Below are 24,092 nucleotides of genomic sequence, written 5' to 3' on the forward strand. Positions count from 1 at the left end.
ATTTGTTGATATTTTAAGGCAGGATGTTGTATGTATTAGTTCTGTTATTAATTGTACTGTTAATTGTTTGATGTATTGCTTTGATGCTGCGGCCATAATCTGTCCATAAACTTTGTCTGAACTTTCCTACCCCCATACCTAACTTTCTTCCCCTTTCCTCTCTCCATCCCAAACCCTAACCCCTACCTAGCTAACCCAAATTTTTTATTGAAATACTTACTATTCCTCCGGAGCAGAAGCATCTTCCCACGTACGCTTCCCTGGCACAGCATCTAATGGCGCTGTCCCAGCCCGCTCCCGCCCTGCCTCACCCTGCTTTTGAGAGGCCACGCACTTTGGTGTGTAATGGGGGTTATGCACGTGGCCAGGCCCTTCTGAAAATGCATGCAGTGTGCACAAGGCCCGGCCACACACGTAACCTCTGAAATTTACTTGCGTGGGCCTTTTAAAATTTGGACGTAAATGAATAAATAAAATTTTCCTCCAGTTTTCCATTGTATCTTCTCTCTCATGTCTGAGGATTTGCAAGAAAACAAAATCTCCAAGATTTAATGGTATTTTAACCAAGTCACTCATCTTTTTTTCAGGGATGAAAGCATTATTTTTACACTTCCTAATCTGCTTTGAATATAAACGCTGAGAGAACTGTTGTGCAATTGAACTATAGGGCTAAACTGAAGTGAAAGATTACTGGTGTAAAAGTGCCTCTACTGGCCTTTATTCTGCAGAATCTGTTTCAAGCATGATATCAAGCCTTGTTATATATATTTTAAATACTACACCATTCCTATTTTCCTATTTTCATACAGGTTCTATGATTTAAATAAAAATAATATATTTTTAACCATTGTACATTACTTAGCTGCTGGATTTCATAAATGAAAATAAATATCTTCTTTTGTGTATGCTACCAAAATTATAAAAATAGACGGTAACTTTGATACCAATGCATGGGTGTACATGTAAGTACATACGAGTATGCCAATTTGTGCCAAAGGACATGGCCATATTATATGCGCATATATGCGCACATGGTATAAAATAGCCTATACACATGTACATGCATGCACAATTTTATATGGATGCACGTATGTGTGCCCAAATGCCTCCTCTACAGCATAAGTGGGGTGATTTTAGTAGTCATGCGTGCCAACACAATTAGAAGTTTCTCCAATTCATTCCCAGTTCGCCCAGTTAAGGGATAGGACTTCCTAACCCCCCTAGTTAAATAGCCTCTCCTTTACCCTGTTAGCCCCAACCCTTAAACTCCGCTGACGAGCCTAGATTTTTTTATTTTATTACTTACACGCTGTCTGTGACAGTAGTAAAGTTACATGGCAGGGGACCCTGGCTTGTGCGTGTAAATACTTATGCACACATTTCATGTCACACCGAGCCCCTTTTTTGCAGCATCTTATTTGTGTGCGTACTGGGAGATAAGCGCGTACACGGGCGGCTTTTAAAATCCACTCAGTGCATGTCAGCCAGACACAGTGGTATATCTCCCGGTTTTGGTGCATGCTAGGCTTTTAAAATTCACCCCATAGTGAACAGACTAACTTTTTTCTTTCCTTTCCTTCAGGGTCAAAAGACTTGGTTGGAAAAGACCTTTTTGAAACGAGAATGCATCTACATAGTTGCCAGCAACAAAGACATTAACAGGTGATTCTTTAAACCTTTCATTAAGAATATCATAAAGTACTTTTCATAAACCTAAACATGGTCAATTCATTAGAGTTGGCAAACTATAAAATGTGCATCCGAAATTGTGTAAGTCTTGAATATGATATATTCTATAGTCTTGCTTCTTAAGTACTTTCCCATTGACACAAAATGGGTGAATTTTCAGAATCAAAGGCCATAGACTTCTAAAAAAAAACGTAAATAAAAGCTAGTGTGAGAACCTATCTATAAATGGTACTGGATACATTATTTCAGATGGGAAACTATATCGTTTATAATAGTGTAATATGGATCATTTGATTCATAATGAATACTTGTGAGCCACAAACTGTCCAGGGGAGTACATCTCCTAAGCTCATACATGGTTTTCATGTATTCATGGGGTGATAAAAGGAAACAATCAACAACATTAATTCATCTCATAGAGATACAATAGTAATAGTCATAATTGTGGCAAACTATGATAATTTTTGTAGGTGTTGCTGTGGTCAAGTCATCACACAACATGTTCCCGTTCCTCAAAATATAACCACTAACAAAACTGGGGAGAATGCCAAGCAAATGGAAAATCACTCTGAAAAATGGTCCATCAATAAACACACTCAGACCAGTCCAACAGATGCCTATGGAATCCTGGAGTTTCAAGGAGGTGGACATTCAAGCAAGGCCATGGTAAGGCATGCATCCTAGAGCTACATGATTATAGACTACTGAGAACAACAGTCACAAAACCTTTTCAGTGAAGGTGAACTTAAGAAATTAGCTATTTTTGGACAAGGTACCTTCTAATCCTGATGGCTATCTTGAAGCATACAGCACTAATTAAGTGCCAAAAAAAAAAACCCAACAAAAAATACTTGGCAATTGAACAGGGCAGAATATGTACATTTTGTAAAATAGTAAATGACTGCAGATAAAGACCAAAATGATTCATCTAGTCTGCCCAGCAAGTTTTTTTTAGGGTATCTCCAAGCCTTCTGTTAAGAATAGTAACTGCTGATTCATGCAGGTTATCCCCAAACAGAAATGTAATCTTTAGTTGTAATAGAAGTTACCTCATTTCTTCATTTCTATTCTCTAGCCAGAGGGACAGTAACTTTCAAACCAACATGCAGGCAAACATTTGCGTGCATACATCAGCCCGCACCCAGGGACATGGCCATTTTATAACATGCATGCATGTTATATAACAGTCTGGCCGAGTGCATAGGGGTGGCAAATTTTAAGTGGGCACAACCATGTGTGCGCAAATCCTGCTTCTATTGTGTAAATCAGGGTTTTTTTTAAAGGGGGTCCGCACCAACACCATTTTCAATTTCACTAGCTCGTTCCCAGTTCACTCAATTAAGAGATAGGTCCTCCAAATCCCCCTAGTTTAATACCCTTCACTCCTCCCAGTTAGCCCCGACCCTTAAAACCCCACAGATCTACCTAGTTTTCTTTCATTTTTAACGTACACGTCATCCATAGCAGAAGAAAAGTTACGCGGCAGGGGACCTCATTGTGCACCAGGGGCATATAAGTATTTATGTGCACATCTCTGGTTCTCACCCCTGAATGCCCGTGCCCCACCCAGACTACTCCCAGCTCTGCATCTTTTGAATGCTTTGAAGATGTGCATGCTGCGGGAGATGCACACATATCCAGGTGGCTTTTAAAATCCATTTGGCATAAGCATGACTGTATTCATAAATCTCCTAATTAATGAGTGTGCCAGACTTTAAAAATTCATCTCTGAGGATCCTCCGTCTTTCTCCCTCACCCTTTTGAATTCCATTACCTTTCTTATCTTCACAACTTCTTCCAGGAGGGCATGCCATACACCCCCATCCTTTCTATGAGAAATACTACTGATATTGTTCCCAAGTCTTCCCCCTTGAAGTTTCATATCATGACCCCTACTTTTACAATTTTTTTTCCATCAGAAAACATTTCATTTTTTGTGCATCATTAATTCCTTTCAGGTATTTGAAAGTCTTTATCATCCAAGGAATACATATTTAGGTCTTCAGTCTCATTTTATTAGTCTTCCCGACCAGACCCCTACACCATTTTCGTTGCCTTTCTCAGACAGCTTCCATTCTGTTCTTATCCTTTTTGAGATGCGGTCTCCAGATCGAACACAGTACTCCAAATGAGGCCTCACCAAGAACCTGTCCAGGGGCATTATCACCTCCTTTTTCCTGCTAGTTATGCTTCTCTCTATGAAGCCCAACATCTCTCTGGCCTTAGCCACAACCTTGTCACATTGCTTCACTGCCTTCAGATTGTCAGACATTATCATTCCAAGGTCTCCCCGTGCATATCAATCTTGCTCCCCCCATGACTTAAAAGTTTGAATTTCTTCACCCCAAATGCATGACTGAACTTCTTGCCATTGAATCCTAGCTGTCAAACCTTCGACCATTCGTCAAGCTTTCCTAGGTCACTTTTCATTCTCTTTACTCCTTCAGGTGTGTCTATTCATTCAGCTGAATTTTCAAAATTATTTACATGCATAGAAAGTTTTATGAGTGTAAATGGTAGGGGTGTGCATTCGGATTGACCGCATTAGTAAAACGCAACTCATATTTTTTTTTTACTTAAAAAATTGATTCGACATAAACGATCGGATTTCCCACATATCGAACATAGATATGTTCGATATGTGGGAAATCGCGATTGTTGAGCCAAAATAAAAATATAAACCCCCTCACCCTCCTTAATCCCCCCCCCCCCCCCCCGACTTACCACAACTCCCTGGTGATGGAGCGAGGAGTGAGGACGCCATTTCTGCAATCCTTGGCGAGAAGCATGTGACGTCGGCGGCACGTCGAGTGACGCCGGCGTCACGTGATTCCTGGCTCGTTCGCGCCGGACGGCTCGTTCGGCCCAAAAAGAACTTTTGGCCAGCTTGGGGGGGCCTCCTGACCCCCCCAAGCTGGCCAAAAGTTGTTTTTGGGCCGAACGAGCCGTCCGGCATGAACGAGCCGGGAATCACATGGCGCCGCGTCACTCAGACGCGACGTCACGTGATTCCCGGCAAGTTCGCGCCGGACGGCTCGTTCGGCCCAAAAAGAACTTTTGGCCAGCTTGAGGGGGTCAGGAGGCCCCCCCAAGCTGGCCAAAAGTTCTTTTTGGGCCGAACGAGCCGTCCGGCGCGAACTTGCCGGGAATCACGTGACGTTGGCGTCACGTGATTCCCGGCTCGTTCGCGCCGGACGGCTCGTTCGGCCCAAAAAGAACTTTTGGCCAGCTTGGGGGGGTCAGGAGGCCCCCCCAAGCTGGCCAAAAGTTCTTTTTGGGCCGAACGAGCCGTCCGGCGCGAACTTGCCGGGAATCACGTGACGCCGCGTCTGAGTGACGCGGCGCCACGTGATTCCCGGCAAGTTCGCGCCGGACGGCTCGTTCGGCCCAAAAAGAACTTTTGGCCAGCTTGAGGGGGTCAGGAGGCCCCCCCAAGCTGGCCAAAAGTTCTTTTTGGGCCGAACGAGCCGTCCGGCGCGAACTCGCCGGGAATCACGTGACGCCGCGTCACTCGACGTGCCACCAACGTCACATGCTTCTCGCCAAGGATTGCAGAAATGACGTCCTCACTCCTCGCTCGATCACCAGGGAGTTGTGGTAAGTCTGGGGGGGGGATTAAGGAGGGTGAGGGGGTTTAAATTTTTTTTTTTGCACATATGTACATATACCCAACTCATTGGATTTTTTTTATGTCCATATTGGCCGCAAGTGGGACCCCCTTTCGGACATAAAAAATATGAACATAAAATTTTGCTCTGCACATCCCTAGTAAATGGCTGTTATAACATTTCTGGGGCTCAGTTCACATAAAAGTATGCATGTAACCCCATTTTGTGCATATTTTTATGTCAACTGGGAAAAGGCATTTTGGGCAGAGTTGGGACTTACGCTCATTGGAGGTAATTTTAAAAGGAGTTATGCAGCAATTTTCACTAGCCCATTTATTTAAAACCTTTTGACAATTCAATGGCATATATTGTAGCAATTTTCAAAAGCTCACTTACATGCATAGTATACATTTACAGTTTAAGGATGATAACTTTTAAACCAGCACAGTGTGCGTGTTGGCCTGCGCTCAGAGGCGCAGCCATTTTATAACTTCACACGTATATGTGCGCTTGTTATAAAATAGCCTGGCTGTGTGTATGTGTGCACCCAATTTTAAGTGAGCATGCAAATCCCACTTCTACTGCATGAAAAAAACAACAAAAATTATCCACAAATAAATAAAATAAACCAAAATAAAAAAAATTTCCTTGGGCAAGCCTAAGATTCATGGACCACAGCCATGGTCATCCTAGAAAAAAGGCTCTTTAATTCTGGGTGGAATGTCTTGTATGTTCCTAGTTTCTGCCACTGAGCAAGTGAGATTCTACCTAAGGAGTTCATGAAAAGACTGTCTTTGGTGGTAGATACTGTACCTTTGAACTGATGCACTGGCATCAAAATATTGTACTATAATTCCTGATAATAAAATTGAATAAGGCTCCAACTTAATCTCCTTAAACTACTTAACGGTTACTTTCCCATATGCAAAATCTAAATAATTTCTCCTTTTCGGTGAACATTTTAGAGCAACAATACAGGGAGAACCATTCTAAGAGATAGACTTTTTTCAATGAGATCTAAGGTTTGTAACACTGCAAATCAATCAGTTTAGTTTACAAACCATAGGGCATGAGTGTCTCACTATCTTGTTGTAAGGGGATTTGAACTAGAGCCATCAGCTTTGATAAAATAATTATAGGTTAAAAATGACCTATTCTAGTATTTTCAAGTATACTGTAAATATGAGTCTGCAATTAGTTTTCCACTAGTTAGAGAGACAGGGAGCTAAGCTTCTTAATTTACTACATGACTGCATACATTTTAACATGGTGTAAATTTGAAAATGGATCTAGCCAATAAACTAAGGAATGGAGGTAGCTTTTAAAAGCGTTGCTCATGCCAAAACGGCCACATATATGCCGCGCAAATTTTAAGAAGCCAGAAAGGACGCGGAAAAGGAGCAGGGCATGGGCGTTCCAAGACTGACGTACGTACCCACAAATTTTGCAAAGGCAACGTGCGTATGTTACCTGCATAACTTTGCTACTACTCCTCATGAAAAGGAGTAGATTTGCACACTGCAGCTAGCACTGCAGTGTACAAATCAACTTCTCTTGTTAGACTTTTCATCACTTATAAGGACTACAATTCTTTACTGATGTCAATTTTATTATGAATACCTCTGAACGTGTCTGTAACAACACCCCCCTAACCCCAACCCACCTTCTGAAAACTCACCCCGATTCAAAGTGCCCCTCTACAGTGGTATTAGACTGACCTTATACAGAGGTGCTCTCTCTATGTGTGTAAAAGTTGTAGAGAAGTATGCGTGGCAACAGTATTTTAAATGCTACCTGTGTACTTTATAAAATAAGGCGTATGTTTGCTCCCACTGCAATAAGTGTGTTCCTTTTAAAATTTACCAGTAAATGTCTAGACCCATTAGGGTGAGAACTATTCTGTGCAGCTTAAAAAGAGGTCATTTTGAGAGATGGGCTTGGATCAGGGGAATAAAATAAAAATACTGAAGTCTGAAATGTGCATGTATTTTCTCACAGTACCAGCCACAGATATAGCAGGGGCAAGATACAAGAGTACTTTTTTACCCATGTGAATTATAGTGAATTTTCAAATAGAAAAAACATTTGCTACAACTCAAAGAAAATTAGGTCTTACCTTCGATAATTTTTGTTCCTGTAGTACCAAGAATCAGTCCAGACTCCTGGGTTATGCCTCCGCACCAGCAGGTGGAAACAGAGCAAAAACTTGACAGGCTCTGCCATATATACTGGGGTGCACCCACAGCATGTCAGTATTACGCAATGTCAAAGCAGAAGAACTCCCCCAAATAAACTATGTACATGAAGATGAACCGGGGAACTTATGGGTCACAGCCCCCCAAAGGGAAACCGACCTAGCCAAACAAGAGGAACAGATTCAAAAATCTCACGAAAACAACCGTAGAATTCATTGAGGTAAAAAGACCAAGAACAGCGGACTCTCCGAACTCACTGCAGCATAGGGCGGGACTCTGGACCGATCCTTGGTACTACAGGAATGAAAATTATCGAAGGTAAGACCTAATTTTCTTTTCCCTGTATGTACCGGATCAGTCCAGACTCCTGGGATGTACCAGAGCTCACTTCTTGGGGTGGGAAACGGAGAGGCCCGCTCTCAACACACCTGCTCCGAAGTTGCCCTCCCTGGAGCCCTGTACGTCCAAACGATAATGACGCGCGAACATATGCAAAGATTTCAGGTCGCCGCCCTGCAGATCTCCAACGGGGAAATCTGATGGCACTCCACCCAGGACGCCGCCTGAGACTGCGTAGAGTGCGCTTTCAGCCCCAAAGGGAGGGGTCAACCAGACAGAAGGTACGCCGAATTAATAGATTCCTTCAACCAACGTGATATGGTAGTCTTAGAAGCCATATTGCCCTTATTGGGTCCCTTCCAAAGAACAACGAGGTGATCCGAAACTCGGAACCCATTGGTGACCTCAAGGTAGCGTAAGAGAACCCTATACACATCCAATTTCCTCAAATCCTTGGAAGTCTTATCCGACCCATCGAGATGTGAGAACGCTGGAAGTTCCACAGACTGATTCAGATGAAAAGCCGAGACGACCTTGGGGAGGAACGAGGGACAGTCCGCAGACTAACACCCGACTCCGAAATCCGCAAGAACCCTACAGGATAGGGCCTGGAGCTCAGAGACCCTCCTAGCAGAGGTGATTGCCACCAAAAATACGAACTTCAGAGTCAAATCCTTCAAGGTGGCGCCCTTCAGGGGTTTGAACGGGGGTCCGCACAAAGCCTTGAGAACCAAATTTAAATTCCAGGAAGGACAAGGTATAGCCCTCGGTGGACGTAAGTGCATGGCCCCCTTCAGGAACCGGACCAGATCAGGATGAGACGCCAACGGCCCTCCATCTACCGACCCGCGCAAGGAACCAAGTGCCGCCACCTGTACTCGCAGAGAGTTACAAGACAACCCCTTAGCCAAACCATCCTGGAGAAAGGCCAAGGTATCAGGGATAGCCACCCTGGTAGGCCGAAGTGCTCGAGACACACACCATGCCTCAAAAACTCTCCACACGCGCATGTACGACAACGAAATAGAGACCTTGCGTGACCGTAAGAGGGTGGCCACCACAGCATCCAAATAACCTTTGCCTTTCAGGCGGCGCCTCTCAAAAGCCATGCCGTTAGATAAAAGCGATCTACCTGATCGAAACAGATGGGGCCCTGATGCAGGAGGTTCAGCAACGCCGGCAAACGGAGCGGAGCTTCCAAGGTCAGGTTGATGAGATCCTGAATGGCCTCCAGAATGGTAGCTCCAGAATGGTAGCTCCAGAATGGCCTTAGAGGCCATTCTGGAGCTACCAAGATAACCTCAGTAGGATGACCCTCTATGCGACGAACTTTGCCTATGAGGGGCCACGGAGGAAAGACATACAGCAGGATTGACGTCGGCCAAGGGAGAACCAGGGCGTCCACCCCTTCCGCCCCCGGTTCCCTGCGACTGGCAAAGAAGTAGGGCACCTTGGCATTCTGAAAAGTCACCATGAGATCCATGGCCAGCCGTCCCCATCTGTCGCAGATGAGTTGAAAAGCGTCGTCCACCAGTTCCCACTCTCCTGGGTCTAGTTGGTGACGACTCAGAAAATCCACGTGAACGTTGTTTACCCCTGCAATATGTGATGTGGCGATGCTGCGAAGGTGTTTATCCGCCCACTGCATTAGGAGACGAGCTTCTAGGGCTACCGGGCGACTCTGAGTCACCCCCTGCCGATTGATATAGGCTACGGTGGTCGCATTGTCCGATAGGACTCTGACCGATCTCCCCTGAACCAGAGGTAGGAATGCCTGAGGCCAGACGCACCGCCCTGGTCTCCAAGCGATTGATCAACCAGCGTGACTCAGTCGGGGACCAGCGACCCTGGACTGACTGTCGTAGACACACCGCCCCCCAGCCGGAGAGACTCGCATCGGTAGTGACTACTGTCCAATCCGGAGCCACCAGCGAGACTCCCTGAGAAAGATTGTCCGGTAGTAACCACCACTGGAGAATGGACCAAGTCGTGGACGACAGGGGTAACGGTAGATGGAACTGCTCGGAGACTGGACTCCAGCGGGAGAGTAACACCGACTGTAAGGGATGATTATACGCAAAAAACCACGGAACTAATTCCAGCGTGGAAGCCATGGAACCAATCAACTACAGGTAGTCCCAAACCGTCGGAGGCTGCATCTGCAGAAGAGCCTTGACCTAACCCCGCCGCTTGCGACAGCGGTCTACTGAGAGGAAAACCTTGCCTTGCCGCGAGTTGAAGAACGCTCCCAAAAACACCAGAGACTGAAAGGGATGGAGATGACTTTTGGCTAGACTGACTACCCAGCCGAGGGAATTCAACAGTTGTAGAACCCGCTGGATCGCAGACCTGCAAAGCTCCTCGGACTTTGCCTGAATCAACCAATCGTCCAGATACAGATGGACCAACAATCCCTCTCGCCGTAACTGCGCTGCCACTACCACCAGTATCTTGGTGAAAACTCTGGGAGCCGTTGCGAGCCCGAACGGTAACGCTTGGAACTGATAGTGTTTGCCCAGGACGAAGAAGCGAAGGTATTTCTGATGCTCCTTCCAAATCCTGATATGCAGATAAGCCTCCGTGAGATCCAGCGAAGCCAGGAACTCTCCCGGATGGAACGAAGCAATCATGGACCTCAGGATCTCCATGCGAAAGCGTGGATTCCAGAGACAGCGATTGACTCCCTTCAGGTCGAGAATCAGGCGGAAAGAGCCTTCTTTCTTTGGAACGACAAAGTATATGGAATAATGTCCTCTTCGTTGTTCCAAGGCGGGAACCAGGATGATCACGTCCAGTCCTAACAGCCAGACCAACGTCTGATGAACCGCTTCCCGCTTGACGACATCCCCGCATGGGGAGGGAAAATATCTCGGGTGGGGAAGGCATGCAAAATCTAATGCGAAGCCGTGTCTTATCACCGAGAGTACCCACTGATCTGTCGTGATTGTGGTCCAAGCCTCGTAAAAGAGGGACAACCTGCCCCCCACCTTCGGTACCGAGGAATGGACCGGCAATCCATCATTGGGCCGACTTACCACCCGGGGCCGAGGTAGTGGTAGCGGGTCTACCGAAGCGTCATCCTCGAAAGGACTGCGGTGGCTGCCTGCCACCCCCCGACCGAAAGGAAGAAGAGGAGGTACTAGGACGAGGAGCCCGAGGCTTCCGGCTACTCCAAAAACAGGAATGAGATGGGAAGGAGCCCTTAGACCTCGATCTGTCCTCCGGCAGATGGTATCCTTTATTCTCGCCCAGAAGCTGAATCATGTCATCCAGTTCCTTTCCAAACAAAAGCTTTCCCTTAAAGGGAAGGGAACCCAGACGAGACTTAGAGGCCCCATCCACTGACCAGTTCCGCAGCCACAAGAGACGTCAGGCGGAGATGGCAGACACCATGGAACAAGTTGAAGTTCGGAGGAGATCATGCAGAGTGTCCGCACTATAAGCCACCACGGCCTCAAGACGCCCAGCCTGTCGGGCTTCCTCCTCAGACAGGCCCTCGTTGGCTAGGAGTTGCTGCACCAACGCAGCCCGGCTCGCAGGGCGAAGGTACTACATATCGCCGCCTGGGCCCCCAGCGCCGAAACTTCAAATATCTTCTTCAGCTGAACTTCCAACTTATGATCCTGAAGGTTCTTCAAGGCTGTGGTGCCCATGACCGGAATGGTCATCCGCTTCGTCACTGCTGGGACCGCGGCATCCACCTTCGGTACCCTCAAGACCTCCAGAGCTTCCTCTGGCAAAGGATAAAGCTTATTCATGGCCTTGGTGACCTTCAAACCGAGATCTGGAGTATCCCATTCTCTGAAGAGCAGGTCCGTCGCAGAAAAATGGAAGGGGAAGGTCGTGGGTGGACCACTCAGGCCCAATAACACTGGATCCATGGAGCCGGATCTAACCTCCTCAGGAAGGGTCACGATGCCCAACTCCCCCAAGATGGCAGGAATAAGGGGCCCCCAACTCATCGCGATGGAAGAGACGTATCACCCGCAGGTCATCCCCTTCAAAGTGCTGGCTCTGTCTCACTGAGCCCTGCGCAGGAATGTCATCGCCTTCTGCCCCCCTCGTGGGGTGGAGTCCCTCTCCCCTGGTCCTCCGGGTCCTCTGAAGCATCAGAAGAATCCGAAACATCCCTAGGGGGGAAGGCCCGCAGTGGCTGCTTGGCCTTGTGGGGGGTCCCGCAACGACCCCGGCCGTGGGCGCCGAGGGTGGCGTCCCCTGGGGCTCCAGGGGGGCCGGGCGCCGCTTCAGAGCATTGCGGGCTTTAAAAGCCCTGTGCATGGCCAGTATGAATCCAGAGGAAAAAAAGAAGCAGGAACCATCAGAGTCCGAGCTAGTATCTTGCCCCCTCCCCTCCCCTAGGTCCGCTGCTGGCGAAACCGGACGGGGGGCTGGGCGCTGTGGGGAGAGGGGGGTGGGGAGTCCCTGCTTTCCTCCATGGATGCCATCTCTGCAATGGAGGGTGGAGGTAAAATGGCGGGATTTCCCACGCTTTGCGCACTGGTGACCGGCAGGGAACGCGCACCCCCCACGATAGCCAGGCTCCACCGCCAAATGACTACCCCCTGAAGCGCCACCGACGGTCCCTCACCTCCCGGGATGCAGGCCGAACATAGCCCATCCCGCGAGAGGCGCGCGCTTCCGGAGCTGCAGGCGGTGCAGGCTGAGCCTCGTGGCATGGCCGCCCCACTGAGATCAAAAAAATGAAACCGCAAAGAAGAGACGCGTCGGGAAGGGGGGGAATGGAGAAAATCGTCGCCGCGGTGAAGTCGGAGAGCGAGGCCGCAAAGTAAAGTAAAATCTAATTTTTATTTTTTTTTTAACCTCAGCCGCGCTGTCCCTCGTCGAGTGCTGAATCGGTCCAGCTGGGATGAGTGAGCCGGGTTCCCCGGTATCACCCCGGCTGGGCTTGGGTAAGTGGGGTTCTCAACCCCTAGGCCCCGCACTCTGCTCAAACAGAGGGGATGGCCCTCTCAGAGCCTAACAACCCCCTGGGAGCCCAGACCGTTCGTCTACTCCTACAAGAAAAAACAAATACTGAAAAGCTTCTTCTTTTTTTTTTCTTTTCAAGAAACTTAATTAAAGAATGACAAGAGGACAATGAGAAAAACACCCACTGCCTAACTCCTAGAATCCCCTTTGTAATTTAACTTTTTTTTTTTTTTAGGCTGTGAGCTATGCACCCATACCACCTACTGGAAACAGAGAAATACTGACAGGCTGTGGGTGGCACCCCAGTATATATGGCAGAGCCTGTCAAGTTTTTGCTCTGTTTCCACCTGCTGGTGCGGAGGCATAACCCTGGAGTCTGGACTGATCCAGTACATACAGGGAATGGGTATTTACTTGTGTATCTTGCTGTTATAGTTGGTTTAGTGAAAATTGTTTCCATTATGTTAAATGATAAAATTTTTAAAATATCTTCCATACTGATTTCAGAGTTTCTCAGTGCTTATCAGATAAAGGATAGAACAAAATACATAATAAAATAAGACAATATAAATTTTTTGCAGTACATCCGTGTATCCTATGATACAAAACCAGATTCGCTGCTTCATCTCATGGTAAAAGATTGGCAATTGGAACTTCCAAAGCTTTTAATATCAGTCCATGGAGGCATCCAGAACTTCGAGATGCAGCCTAAATTGAAACAGGTTTTTGGAAAAGGTCTAGTCAAGGCTGCCACTACAACAGGAGCCTGGATATTTACTGGTGGAGTCAGTACTGGTAAGAATTGGACAGTTGAATTTTCTTTAAGTAATTGTTCATAAGAAATATTTCCATTTAATATTCTATTCTAATTATAAAGGGCATAGCAGGGTGAGTTATGATTATACATTCACTGGAAAGTTGAATTTTAGACACTCAGGGCCTATGCATTAAAAGTTAGCATATTACATATTAAGGCTGTTTAGTGTACAAAAAATAGCATGTTATTCACTAGGGGGTGAATATTATGCATATAAAAATTAGAATATACACATGTAAGTAACTTCTACTCACGTATGCCATATTTTTAAAAAGTTGAAAATACGTGCATATTTTCATTTTCACAATCACATATACACGTGTAAAAAGGGGCGGTCCAGGGGATGTTTGGGGGCAGAGCCAACATTTATGCACACAAGTTGCTATTTTAAAAGACATACACACTAATTTGCCAACTTACCTAATTTACACCTGATAGTTATCTGGGTGTAAGTGATATTAAACGTGTTTATTGTGTAGTACTGAATGGGTGGGAGGTCTGGGCGAACTAGAGGGAGTTCAGGCTGAAGAACCAAGAGAGTTTCGACAACCTGGAGAAGGACTGGGCGAACTGATGGACTGATTGGTGCTTTAAAATACACTGAGTTACACAAGTCCTACTTTTATATTCACATGTAAAACATATACACGTATATTTTTAAAATAGGTAGGAAACGTGCACGCATTCAATGCGTTGATGAATGCTCTTTCAGTGCATTGCACATGGTCATGAGTAAGCCTGCACACGTGCGTATGTTGCGGGATAAAGATATGAATATTTTATAAAATGTGCATGTATCATACATTTATTTTATTTATTTAACATTTTTCTATACCGAACTTCATGACAAGATTCATATCAGACCGGTTTACATGGAACTTAGGGACTAACTAAATATAACCAAATAAAAGGAAGGCCGAAGCGAAGTTACATATAACAGGGAGATAGAACTTGGGGGCTAGAGTAGCCTGGGAATAAAAGGATAGCAAAAATAGAGGCTGAGAACTAATGGCTAAACTGTGGCTGGAGCGGGAGTCTTGCCACTTGAGAAGCGTCTGGTTGAGTTAAGTTGAAATGTTCGAGCTTAGGGGAAGGCTTGGAGGAAAAACCAGGTTTTGATTTTTTTTCGGAAGGTTAGCAGGCAGGGTTCCAATCTTAGATCTGTTGGCAGGTTGTTCCAGATGATGGGGCCCGCTGTGGAGAATGCCCGTTCTTTGGTGGAGGTTAGGCGTGTTCTGGTTTAGGCAGGTCGGAAGGCAGGAGGTGGACCCTTGGGCCGGCCTACCAATGACTGGGCAGGCCGGGAGGCGGAGACAGTAGCAGGCTAGGTTTCACCCGGAGCCCGGGACCCCCCCGGGAGGAGCCCGTAGGGGCCCAAGCCCTTGGGACTTAGGAGCTGCAGTGAGAAGTAGAGACAAAAGTCCAGTAACAGGCCGGAAGCCTACCAGGAGAGTCTGAGAGTCACAGAAGAAAGGCCCGAAATGGATTGCGGCCTGAGTAGCCTGGTTAAAGGGCTGGCAGACTGGAGAGTAGTACGAGGCAAGCCGGGGTCTAGGCGGGCAGCGGGCAGAGACGTAGTCAGAGGCAAACCGGAGTCTTGGCGGGCAGCAGGCAGAAGCGTAGTCAGAGGCAAACCGGAGTCTTGGCGGGCAGGCAGGCAGAAGCGTAGTCACAGGCAAACCGGAGTCTTGGCGGGCAGGCAGGCAGAAGCGTAGTCAGAGGCAAACCGGAGTCGTGGCGGGCAGGCAGGCAGAAGCGTAGTCAGAGGCAAACCGGAGTCTTGGCGGGCAGGCAGGCAGAAGCGTAGTCAGAGGCAAACCGGAGTCTTGGCGGGCAGGCAGGCAGAAGCGTAGTCAGAGGCAAACCGGGGTCTTCAGAACGCGGAGAGATGATCAGGAAGCGCAACTGGCAACAACTAAGCAGTTGGGAACCTCGTTGCAAGGCGCTTGAGTAACGGCTGGGCGCCGGTTATATTGGGAGCTGGGCATGAGCTCATCAGAGTAGGCGGAGCCGGGCTTCCGGGAGCAGGACGCTCAAGACGGGCGTCCTTGCGCGCGTGCCAGGCCGGTGAAGGACGAGTCAGCAATAGCGTCCACCACGTGGAAGATGGGTGAGCAGGGAGAGCTCCGGCACCTGGGCCATGCGGGAACCTGCGGTTGCTGGCGCGGAGGTAGTCAGTTCTGAGCCTGATCAGAGGGGAAGCGGTCGGAACCGCAACAGTACCCCCCCTTTACGGCCCCTCTTAAGTAGACCAGGTTTATCCGGATGCTCCAGATGAAATTGGCGGAGAAGGGACTTGTCCAGGATGTTCCGGCTGGGTTCCAAAGTGTTATCCTCGGTACCGCAACCCTCCCAGGCGAGGAGATACTCCCATCTGCGATTGTGGAATCGTACGTAGAGTACCTCGCGTACTTGGAACGTGGGATCCTCGGCGACAGGGGTAGTTGAAGGATCCGGAGGCTTGCGATGATAACGGGAGAGAACCAGAGGTTTCAACAGCGAGACGTGGAAGACGTCATGGATCCGGAGTGAGGATGGCAACCTCAATAGGTAGGACACGAGACCTACTCGCTCTGCAATCCGGAAGGGACCACAGAATTTGGGGGCGAAGCGTCTCGAGGGAAGCCGAAGATGAATATTCTTCTTGCTCAACCATACCCGGTCTCCTGGCAAGTACGTGGGTGCCGGGCATCGGTGGCGGTCAGCTCTGTGCTTGGCAGCGGTAGCTGCGCGGTTTAGCTTGTTCCGAGTACTTTGCCAGAGAGTCTGTAGTTGTTGTGCCGTCATCTGGGCGGCCGGGGAGACACTGGATACATGACTGGGAAGTGGAGGCCTAAGTTGCTTCCCATAAATCACCTGGAAGGGAGAGAGTCCAGTGGCAGCATGGACCTGATTGTTGTAGGCGAACTCAGCCCAAGGCAGAAGCTCAGTCCAATTATCCTGTCTTTCATTAATGAAAGCCCGTAGGAAGGTCTTTAGAGAGCGGTTCATCCTCTCAGACTGACCATTGCTTTGGGGGTGAAACGCGGTGGAAAAACTGAGTTGTACCTTGAAACACTTGCAGAGGTCCCTCCAGTATCGTGCGGTGAATTGGGGCCCACGATCCAAAACAATGTCCACAGGAAGTCCATGTATACGAAAAATATGTTGGGCAAACAAGAGGGCCAATTCTGGTGCTGATGGTAGCTTTGGCAATGGGACGAAATGTGCCATCTTCAAGAAACGGTCAACCGTGACCCAAATGACCGTCTTCCCCTGGGATAAGGGCAGGTCGACCATAAAGACCGTGGTCAAGTGGGTCCATGGTTCTGCAGGCACCGGGAGCGGCTGTAACAGGCCACGGGGGGGGGGGCCCGAACTGGGTTTTTGTTGAGCACATGTGGGGCATGAACTCACATAGGTGCATACATCCTGTCGCAAGCTAGGCCACCAGTAGAACTGGTTGAGGAGCTCAAAGGTCCGTTCTCGTCCGGAATGTCCTCCCGTGAGGGAGTCATGGGCCCAACGTAGGACCTTTAGCCGATCTCGCCGGGGAACTACAGTTCTATCTTGGGATAGGACCGTTAATGTGGAGTGGAGAACCTTACCGGGATCCAGGATGTATTGAGGAGGATCCATTTCTTCCTCTGCCATGGAGGTCCTGGACAGGGCGTCAGCTCGTAGGTTCTTCGCTGCCGGGCGATACTGAACGGTAAAATCAAATCGGCTGAAGAACATGGACCATCGGGCTTGGCGGGGGTTCAATTGTTGAGCTTGGGATAGAAATTCCAGGTTCTTGTGATCTGTGAATACATTAATGGGGTGTCTTGCGCCCTCGAGCCTCTGCCTCCACTCTTCCAAGGCAAGCTTGATTGCCAAGAGTTCCTTGTCCCCAATCGAATAATTCGCCTCAGCCGGGGAGAATTTCTTGGAGAAGTAGGAGCAGGGCAATAGTTGTCCAGAGGAGGAGTGTTGGCTGAGGACTGCCCCTACGGCCACACTGGAGGCGTCAACCTCCACGATGAAGGGTTTAGCTGGATCAGGGTGACGAAGGCAAGTATCCGCCAGGAACGCCTCTTTTAGGTCCAAGAATGCCTTCACGGCAGCGTCAGGCCAGTTCCTAGGGTCAGCTCCCTTACGGGTTAAGGCGGTGAGAGGAGCGACTCGGTGAGAGTAGCGAGGAATAAAATGTCTATAAAAGTTGGCGAACCCTAGAAACCTTTGGAGGGCTTTGAGGCCTTGAGGCTGGGGCCACTTGGTTATGGCCAAGACTTTCTCAGGGTCCATCCTAAAGCCAGTGGAGGAGATAATGTATCCTAAGAAGGGCAGTGACTCGGCTTCGAAGATACATTTTTCTAGCTTGGCATAGAGGTGGTTATCTTGGAGAGCTTGCAGAACTTGTCGGACGTGTTGGCGATGAGACTCCAGATCCTTGGAGAAGATGAGTACATCATCCAAGTACACTATCACGTGGGAGGGTAGCATATCACGTAGGACCTCGTTCATGAGGTTTTGGAAGAAGGCCGGCGCATTGCAGAGTCCGAAGGGCATTACCAGATACTCGTAATGCCCATCTCTCGTGTTGAAGGCCGTCTTCCATTCATCCCCAGGCCGGATACGGACGAGATTGTAGGCCCCTTGGAGATCTAGTTTGGTGAAAATGCGTGCCCCCTGCAGGCGGTCCAGAAGCTCAGGGATCAGAGGCAAAGGGTAGCGATCACGCTTAGTTATGGCATTCAACCCACGATAGTCAATACAGGGGCGGAGTGAGCCGTCCTTCTTAGCCACAAAGAAGAAGCCCACTCCTGCGGGGGAACGAGATGGTCGAATGAAGCCTTTGGCCAGGTTCTCGGTAACATATTGAGACATGGCTGCGGTCTCTGGTAAGGACAGCGGATACACTCGGCCTCGAGGAGGCGTGGTGCCTGGTAGTAGATCAATGGGGCAATCGAAAGGCCGGTGCTGCGGAAGAATCTCTGACATTTCTTTGGAGAAGACGTTAGCAAAGGCCTGGTATGGTTTTGGCAGGAGGAGCGAGGAACAGAGTTGTATTGGCCTCCTGGGATGAGGAACCTGTAGGCAATGAGTGAAACAGTGGGGGCTCCATTGGGTGAGCTGGAAGGTGTCCCACTGGATGACTGGTGAATGGCGCCGTAACCAGGGCAGGCCCAGGACCAGGGGGTGTACCGCCCGTTCAAGGATTAGGAGAGCGATCTCCTCAGAGTGAAGCAGTCCGGTCTGGAGGGTCAGAGGACCGGTGCAGCGGGTAACGGTCCCTGGGAGCAAGGTGCCACGAATGGAAGAAATGTGCAGTGGTGGAAGCTGGGGTTGCGTGGGAAGTAGAAGTTGGTCAACCAGGTCGGCGACGATGAAGTTGCCCTCTGCCCCAGAGTCTATAAAGGTGCAAGTCTGAAGTTCCCCACCGGGATATTTGAGAGTCACTCGAAGGGTGCAATGAGGAGCTGAGCCTGCAAAGCCTAGGAGTAGCTCCTCATGATGACCTAGGCTCGGTCGTTTCCCGGACGTTCAAAGCAATTGGCGAGAAAATGACCCTTGCCCACACAGTAGAGGCACAGGCCCAAGGAGCGGCGTCTCTTTCTCTCCTCAGGGGTCAGGGGAGACCTCCCCAGCTGCATGGGTTCTCCGGGCGTGGCGGAAGCAGATGGTGCCCTGGGGCTTGGAAGCCGTGCGGAACTAGGAGTTGGTGGTGGTGTTCTGCGAACGGAGCGATTCTCCTTATCTCTCTGCTGTAGACGACGATCCACCCTCCCAGCAATATCAATCAGGTCATTGAGGTCATCCGGGAGATCTCGGCCTGCGAGCTTGTCCTTGATACGGCTAGCTAGGCTCTCCAGAAAGAACCCCCTCAGGCAATCGTCCCACCAGCCAACCTCCATGGCCAATGTTCGAACGTCTATCGTAAAATCGGCCACGGAGCGAGTCCCCTGCCTAAGGTGCAAGAGCTCCGAGGTAACCGTGGTCTGGCGTGCGGGATCGTCAAAGGCAAGGCGGAAGTTCAGTACAAACTCTTGAAGGTTCTGCAACAAGGGATCCTGACGCTCCCACATGGGCGAAGCCCAGTCCAGTGCCCTGCCATCCAGCAAGGAAAAGATGTAGGCCACCTTGACTGCATCCGAAGGGAACTGTGCGGGCAGAAGGGTGAAGCGTACATAGCACTGGTTCAAGAAGCCTCGACATGTCTTGATGTCCCCTGCATAACGTGTTGGGGCAGGTAATTGGGTTGTCGAGACCGAGCTGGATACGGAAGCAGGAGGCGGAGCTGGAAGTGGGACCGAGGGAGCGGTGTCCAAGCGGCCGAGCAGTTGCTCCACAGTGGCGGCCAAGGTATCAATGCACTGTTGTTGTTGCTGGATGCGTTGTGCCATCCCCGGGATGGCCTGGAGCCCTGGATTCTCCGCCGAGTCCATGGCCTTGCAACTGTTCTGGTTTAGGCAGGTCGGAAGGCAGGAGGTGGACCCTTGGGCCGGCCTACCAATGGCTGGGCAGGCCGGGAACCGGAGACAGTAGCAGGCTAGGTTTCACCCGGAGCCCAGGACCCCCCCCGGGAGGAGCCCGTAGGGGCCTGAGCCCTTGGGACTTAGGAGCTGCAGTGAGAAGTAGAGACAAAAGTCCAGTAACAGGCCGGAAGCCTACCAGGAGAGTCTGAGAGTCACAGAAGAAAGGCCCGAAATGGATTGCGGCCCGGGTAGCCTGGTTAAAGGGCTGGCAGGCTGGAGAGTAGTTCGAGGCAATCCGGGGTCTAGGCGGGCAGCGGGCAGAGACGTAGTCAGAGGCAAACCGGGGTCTTGGCGGGTAGCAGGCAGAAGTGTAATCAGAGGCAAACCGGAGTCTTGGCGAGCAGCAGGCAGAAGCGTAGTCAGAGGCAAACCGGAGTCTTGGCGGGCAGCAGGCAGAAGCGTAGTCAGAGGCAAACCGGAGTCTTGGCGGGCAGGCAGGCAGAAGCGTAGTCAGAGGCAAAACCGGAGTATTGGCAGGCAGGCAGGCAGAAGCGTAGTCAGAGGCAAACCGGAGTCGTGGCGGGCAGGCAGGCAGAAGCGTAGTCAGAGGCAAACCGGGGTCTTCAGACCGCGGAGAGATGATCAGGAATCGCAACTGGCAACAACTAAGCAGTTGGGAACCTCGTTGCAAGGCGCTTGAGTAACGGCTGGGCGCCGGTTATATTGGGAGCTGGGCATGAGCTCATCAGAGTAGGCGGAGCTGGGCTTCCGGGAGCAGGACGCTCAAGACGGGCGTCCTTGCGCGCGCGCGAGGCTGGTGAAGGACGAGTCAGCAATGGCGTCCACCACGTGGAAGATGGGCGAGCAGGGAGAGCTCCGGCACCTGGGCCATGCGGGAACCTGCGGTTGCTGGCACGGAGGTAGGCAGTTCTGAGCCCGATCAGAGGGGAAGCGGTCGGAACCGCAACAAGGCATGTGGATTTAGTTGGGGGGACTTGAAGGGTTCCTTCAAGTCCCCCCACTGGAAAGTTGAATTTTAGACACTCAGGGCCTATGCATTAAAAGTTAGCATATTACATATTAAGGCTGTTTAGTGTACAAAAAATAGCATGATATTCACTAGGGGGTGAATATTATGCATATAAAAATTAGAATATACACATGTAAGTAACTTCTACTCACGTATGCTATATTTTTAAAAAGTTGAAAATACGTGCATATAGTTTTAATGGGAACTGAAGGTCTAGTGGTAGTTGGTTGTGGATGGATTTGTGGATTATGGTGAGTGCTTTGTGTAGGATTCTGTATTTTATTGGTAGCCAGTGCAGGTGTTTAAGTATAGGGTGATATGAGCTCCCCGGTTGGTGTTGGTTAAGATTCTGGCAGCTGAGTTCTGGAGCATCTGTAGTGGTTTGGTGGCGGAGATCGGGAGTCTTAAAAGGAGAGTGTTAGAATAGTCAGTTTTAGAGAACAGTGTTGACTGAAGGACAGTTCTGAAATCCTGGAAATGAAGAAGGGGTTTAAGTCTTTTAAGAACTTGAAGCTTGTAAAAACAGTCCTTAGTGATATTGTTGATTGATTTCTTCAAGTTCAAATGGTTATCAAGGATGACTCCCAAATCTCTAACTTGAGTGGTCTGTGGGTTAGAGACTGTTCTGAGCTGTCTGAACGGTCGGGGGAGAAAAGAAGGATTTCTGTTTTAGCTGCATTGAGGACCAGGTTTAGGCTGGTGAGTAAGTTGTTGATGGACTTAAGGCAGTTCTACCAGTAGGAAGGTGATTTTGGAAGGGATTCTTTTATAGGGATCAAGATCTGAACGTCGTCTGTGATTAGGTAGTGAATTAGGTTTAGGTTTGTGAGTAGCTGGCAAAGGGGCAGAAGGTAGATATTGAAGAGGGTAGGGGATAGAGAAGAGCCTTGGGGAACCCCTAGAGTAGATTTGAAATTAGGGGATTCTTTATTATTGTGACCTTAAAGCTTCTGTTATTGAGGAAGGAGTTGAACCATCTGAGGGCGTATCATCAGAGAACGATCATTCATCATAGCAGGCACTTCCCACTGGAATAAAATGCCCCCCCACCTACGCCAGGAACCTTGCCATAAAATATTTAAACAGAATCTTAAAACCTGGCTCTTCAAACTAGCATAGCCCGACTGACTGACTACTCCCAAAGATACATACCCGACCCCCATACGCCCCACCCGACTGACACACCTCTATCGAACTTAACAACCTCAGACCCCCCCCCCTCATCCTTGCCTCATCCTACATCCCTGTTCCCCCTCCTCCCATCCTCCCCTCAACCTCCTCCCACATCACCCCCTCCGTCGTTCCTCTCCCTATCACTCACTGCTTATATCCTGTCACCGCTTATATCCTGTCATCTTGTTGATAGTTAAAAATCTTCTTTCCTCTACTCTCTACTCTTTCCTCTACTCTCCTTAAGAGTTAATTATTTATTCACCTGTCTTGAGTTGACTTAGTTTTCTTACTGTTTGCTTGACATTAAACTATTGTAAAGCTTGTTGCTAAGTTACGTTACAATATGAACCGGGGTGATGTTTTTAACGTGCCCCGGTATATAAAAAATCTTTAAATAAAAATAAAAATAAATAAATCTAGATAATCCGATGTCTGAGAGTCGTTTTAGAAGGATGTTATGGTTCACGGTGTCGAAAGCCGTGGAGATGTCTAAGAGGACAAGTAGAAATGAATGCCCTTTATCTAGTCCCAAGAGGATGTGGTCTGATAGAGAGAGGAGGAGGGTTTCCATACTGGATGATTTATGGAAGACATACTGGGAAGGGTATAGGATTTTGTGTTCCTCAAGGAAGTCCAAGAGCTGTGTGTTCACCACTTTCTAAGTGAGTTTCACAAGAAAAGGGAGATTGGATATGGGTCGGAAGTTGGAGAGCTTTTTTGTGTCCAAGTTGGGTTTCTTCAAGAGGGGTTTAAGGGATGCTGTCTTTAGATCATCTGGGTATATTCCTTGGGCCAGGGAACAGTTGATGATGTCGGCCAGTGATCTGGATATAGTGCTCCTGGGATGAGGAGTAGAAGTTTAGTCAGGATGTGGTCCATCGGGTGGTTGGATGGTTTCAATTTCTTGAGTGTCGATTTGATCTCCAGAGGGGTGGTGAGTTCGAAGGAGTCTAGAGCAGCTCTGGAGGAAAGTGTCGTGGTGAAGTTTAGGGCTGGTAGGGTTGTGTTGGTAGGGAGAAGCGCTAGAGTGTTTGCAATTTTATCCTGAAAGAAGAGTGCTAGTTCATTTGCTTTGGATTGAGCCTGATCGTCCGGAATGGTAGGAGCAGAGGGTTTAGTGAGTTGAGTTACATAGGAAAACAGGGCCCTGGCGTCGTATTGTATATCATGAATTCTGCTAGCATAATAGTCTTTTTTTGCCTGTAAAAGAGAGATCTTATAGAGATGCATGGTGCATTTGTAGTCCGATAGTGTTGTGGAGTTGGGGTTCTTCCGCCAAGAGCCTTCCTTGTGTCGGAGGTTTTGCTTCATTAGTTTAAGTTCTGAAGAAAACCAAGGTTGTTTCCTTTTTTGTGTCCAATTGATAGTTTTCGTCGCTCTGGGGCAAAGTTTATTGGCTATCGTCTCCGTGATATTGCGCCATGATAGAAGGGCTGAATTGTGATTGGAGATGTCTAGGTTGGGGAGTTCCTTGGATAGATGTTCCCTGAGTGTTTCGGAGGAACATAGTTTCCTGAAGTGGATGGTGGAGTGAGGTTGTGGCTGAATAGTGTTTCCTCGAGTCATGAGAGTGGCTGATATTAGGGAATGATCAGACCAGGGGACAGGGGTGCAGTCAGGGGTGTTAATGTATGATAGGTGTGAGTTTAAGAAGATGAGGTCAAGCGTGTGTCCTGCCTTATGGGTGGGTTTATTGATGATTTGTTCAAAGCCCATTGCCTGGAGTGTGGCAAGGAAGGTTTCACAATTGGGGGAGATCGGGGAGGCATCGACATGCAGATTGAAATCCCCTAGAATCATAGCAGGTGAATCAATGCTGATGTGTTTGGCAATGGTTTCTATGAAGGGAGAGGTATCTGAGTCTAGTGATCCTGG

General features: G+C 48.8%; 1 protein-coding gene across 1 annotated transcript in view; it reads left to right on the plus strand.

The window, feature by feature from the left end:
• Positions 1-950: 950 nt before the first annotated feature.
• The window catches only part of TRPM1 (transient receptor potential cation channel subfamily M member 1), a 146,829-nt gene continuing 123,687 nt past the window's right edge, over positions 951-24,092 (plus strand). The window contains 4 exon segments of the mRNA XM_029574497.1: positions 951-962; positions 1,583-1,662; positions 2,160-2,355; positions 13,342-13,555. Coding sequence (XP_029430357.1) covers positions 951-962; positions 1,583-1,662; positions 2,160-2,355; positions 13,342-13,555 — 502 coding nt within the window.

Source organism: Rhinatrema bivittatum, chromosome 13 (assembly GCF_901001135.1).
Source record: "Rhinatrema bivittatum chromosome 13, aRhiBiv1.1, whole genome shotgun sequence".
Lineage (NCBI taxonomy): Eukaryota > Metazoa > Chordata > Amphibia > Gymnophiona > Rhinatrematidae > Rhinatrema > Rhinatrema bivittatum.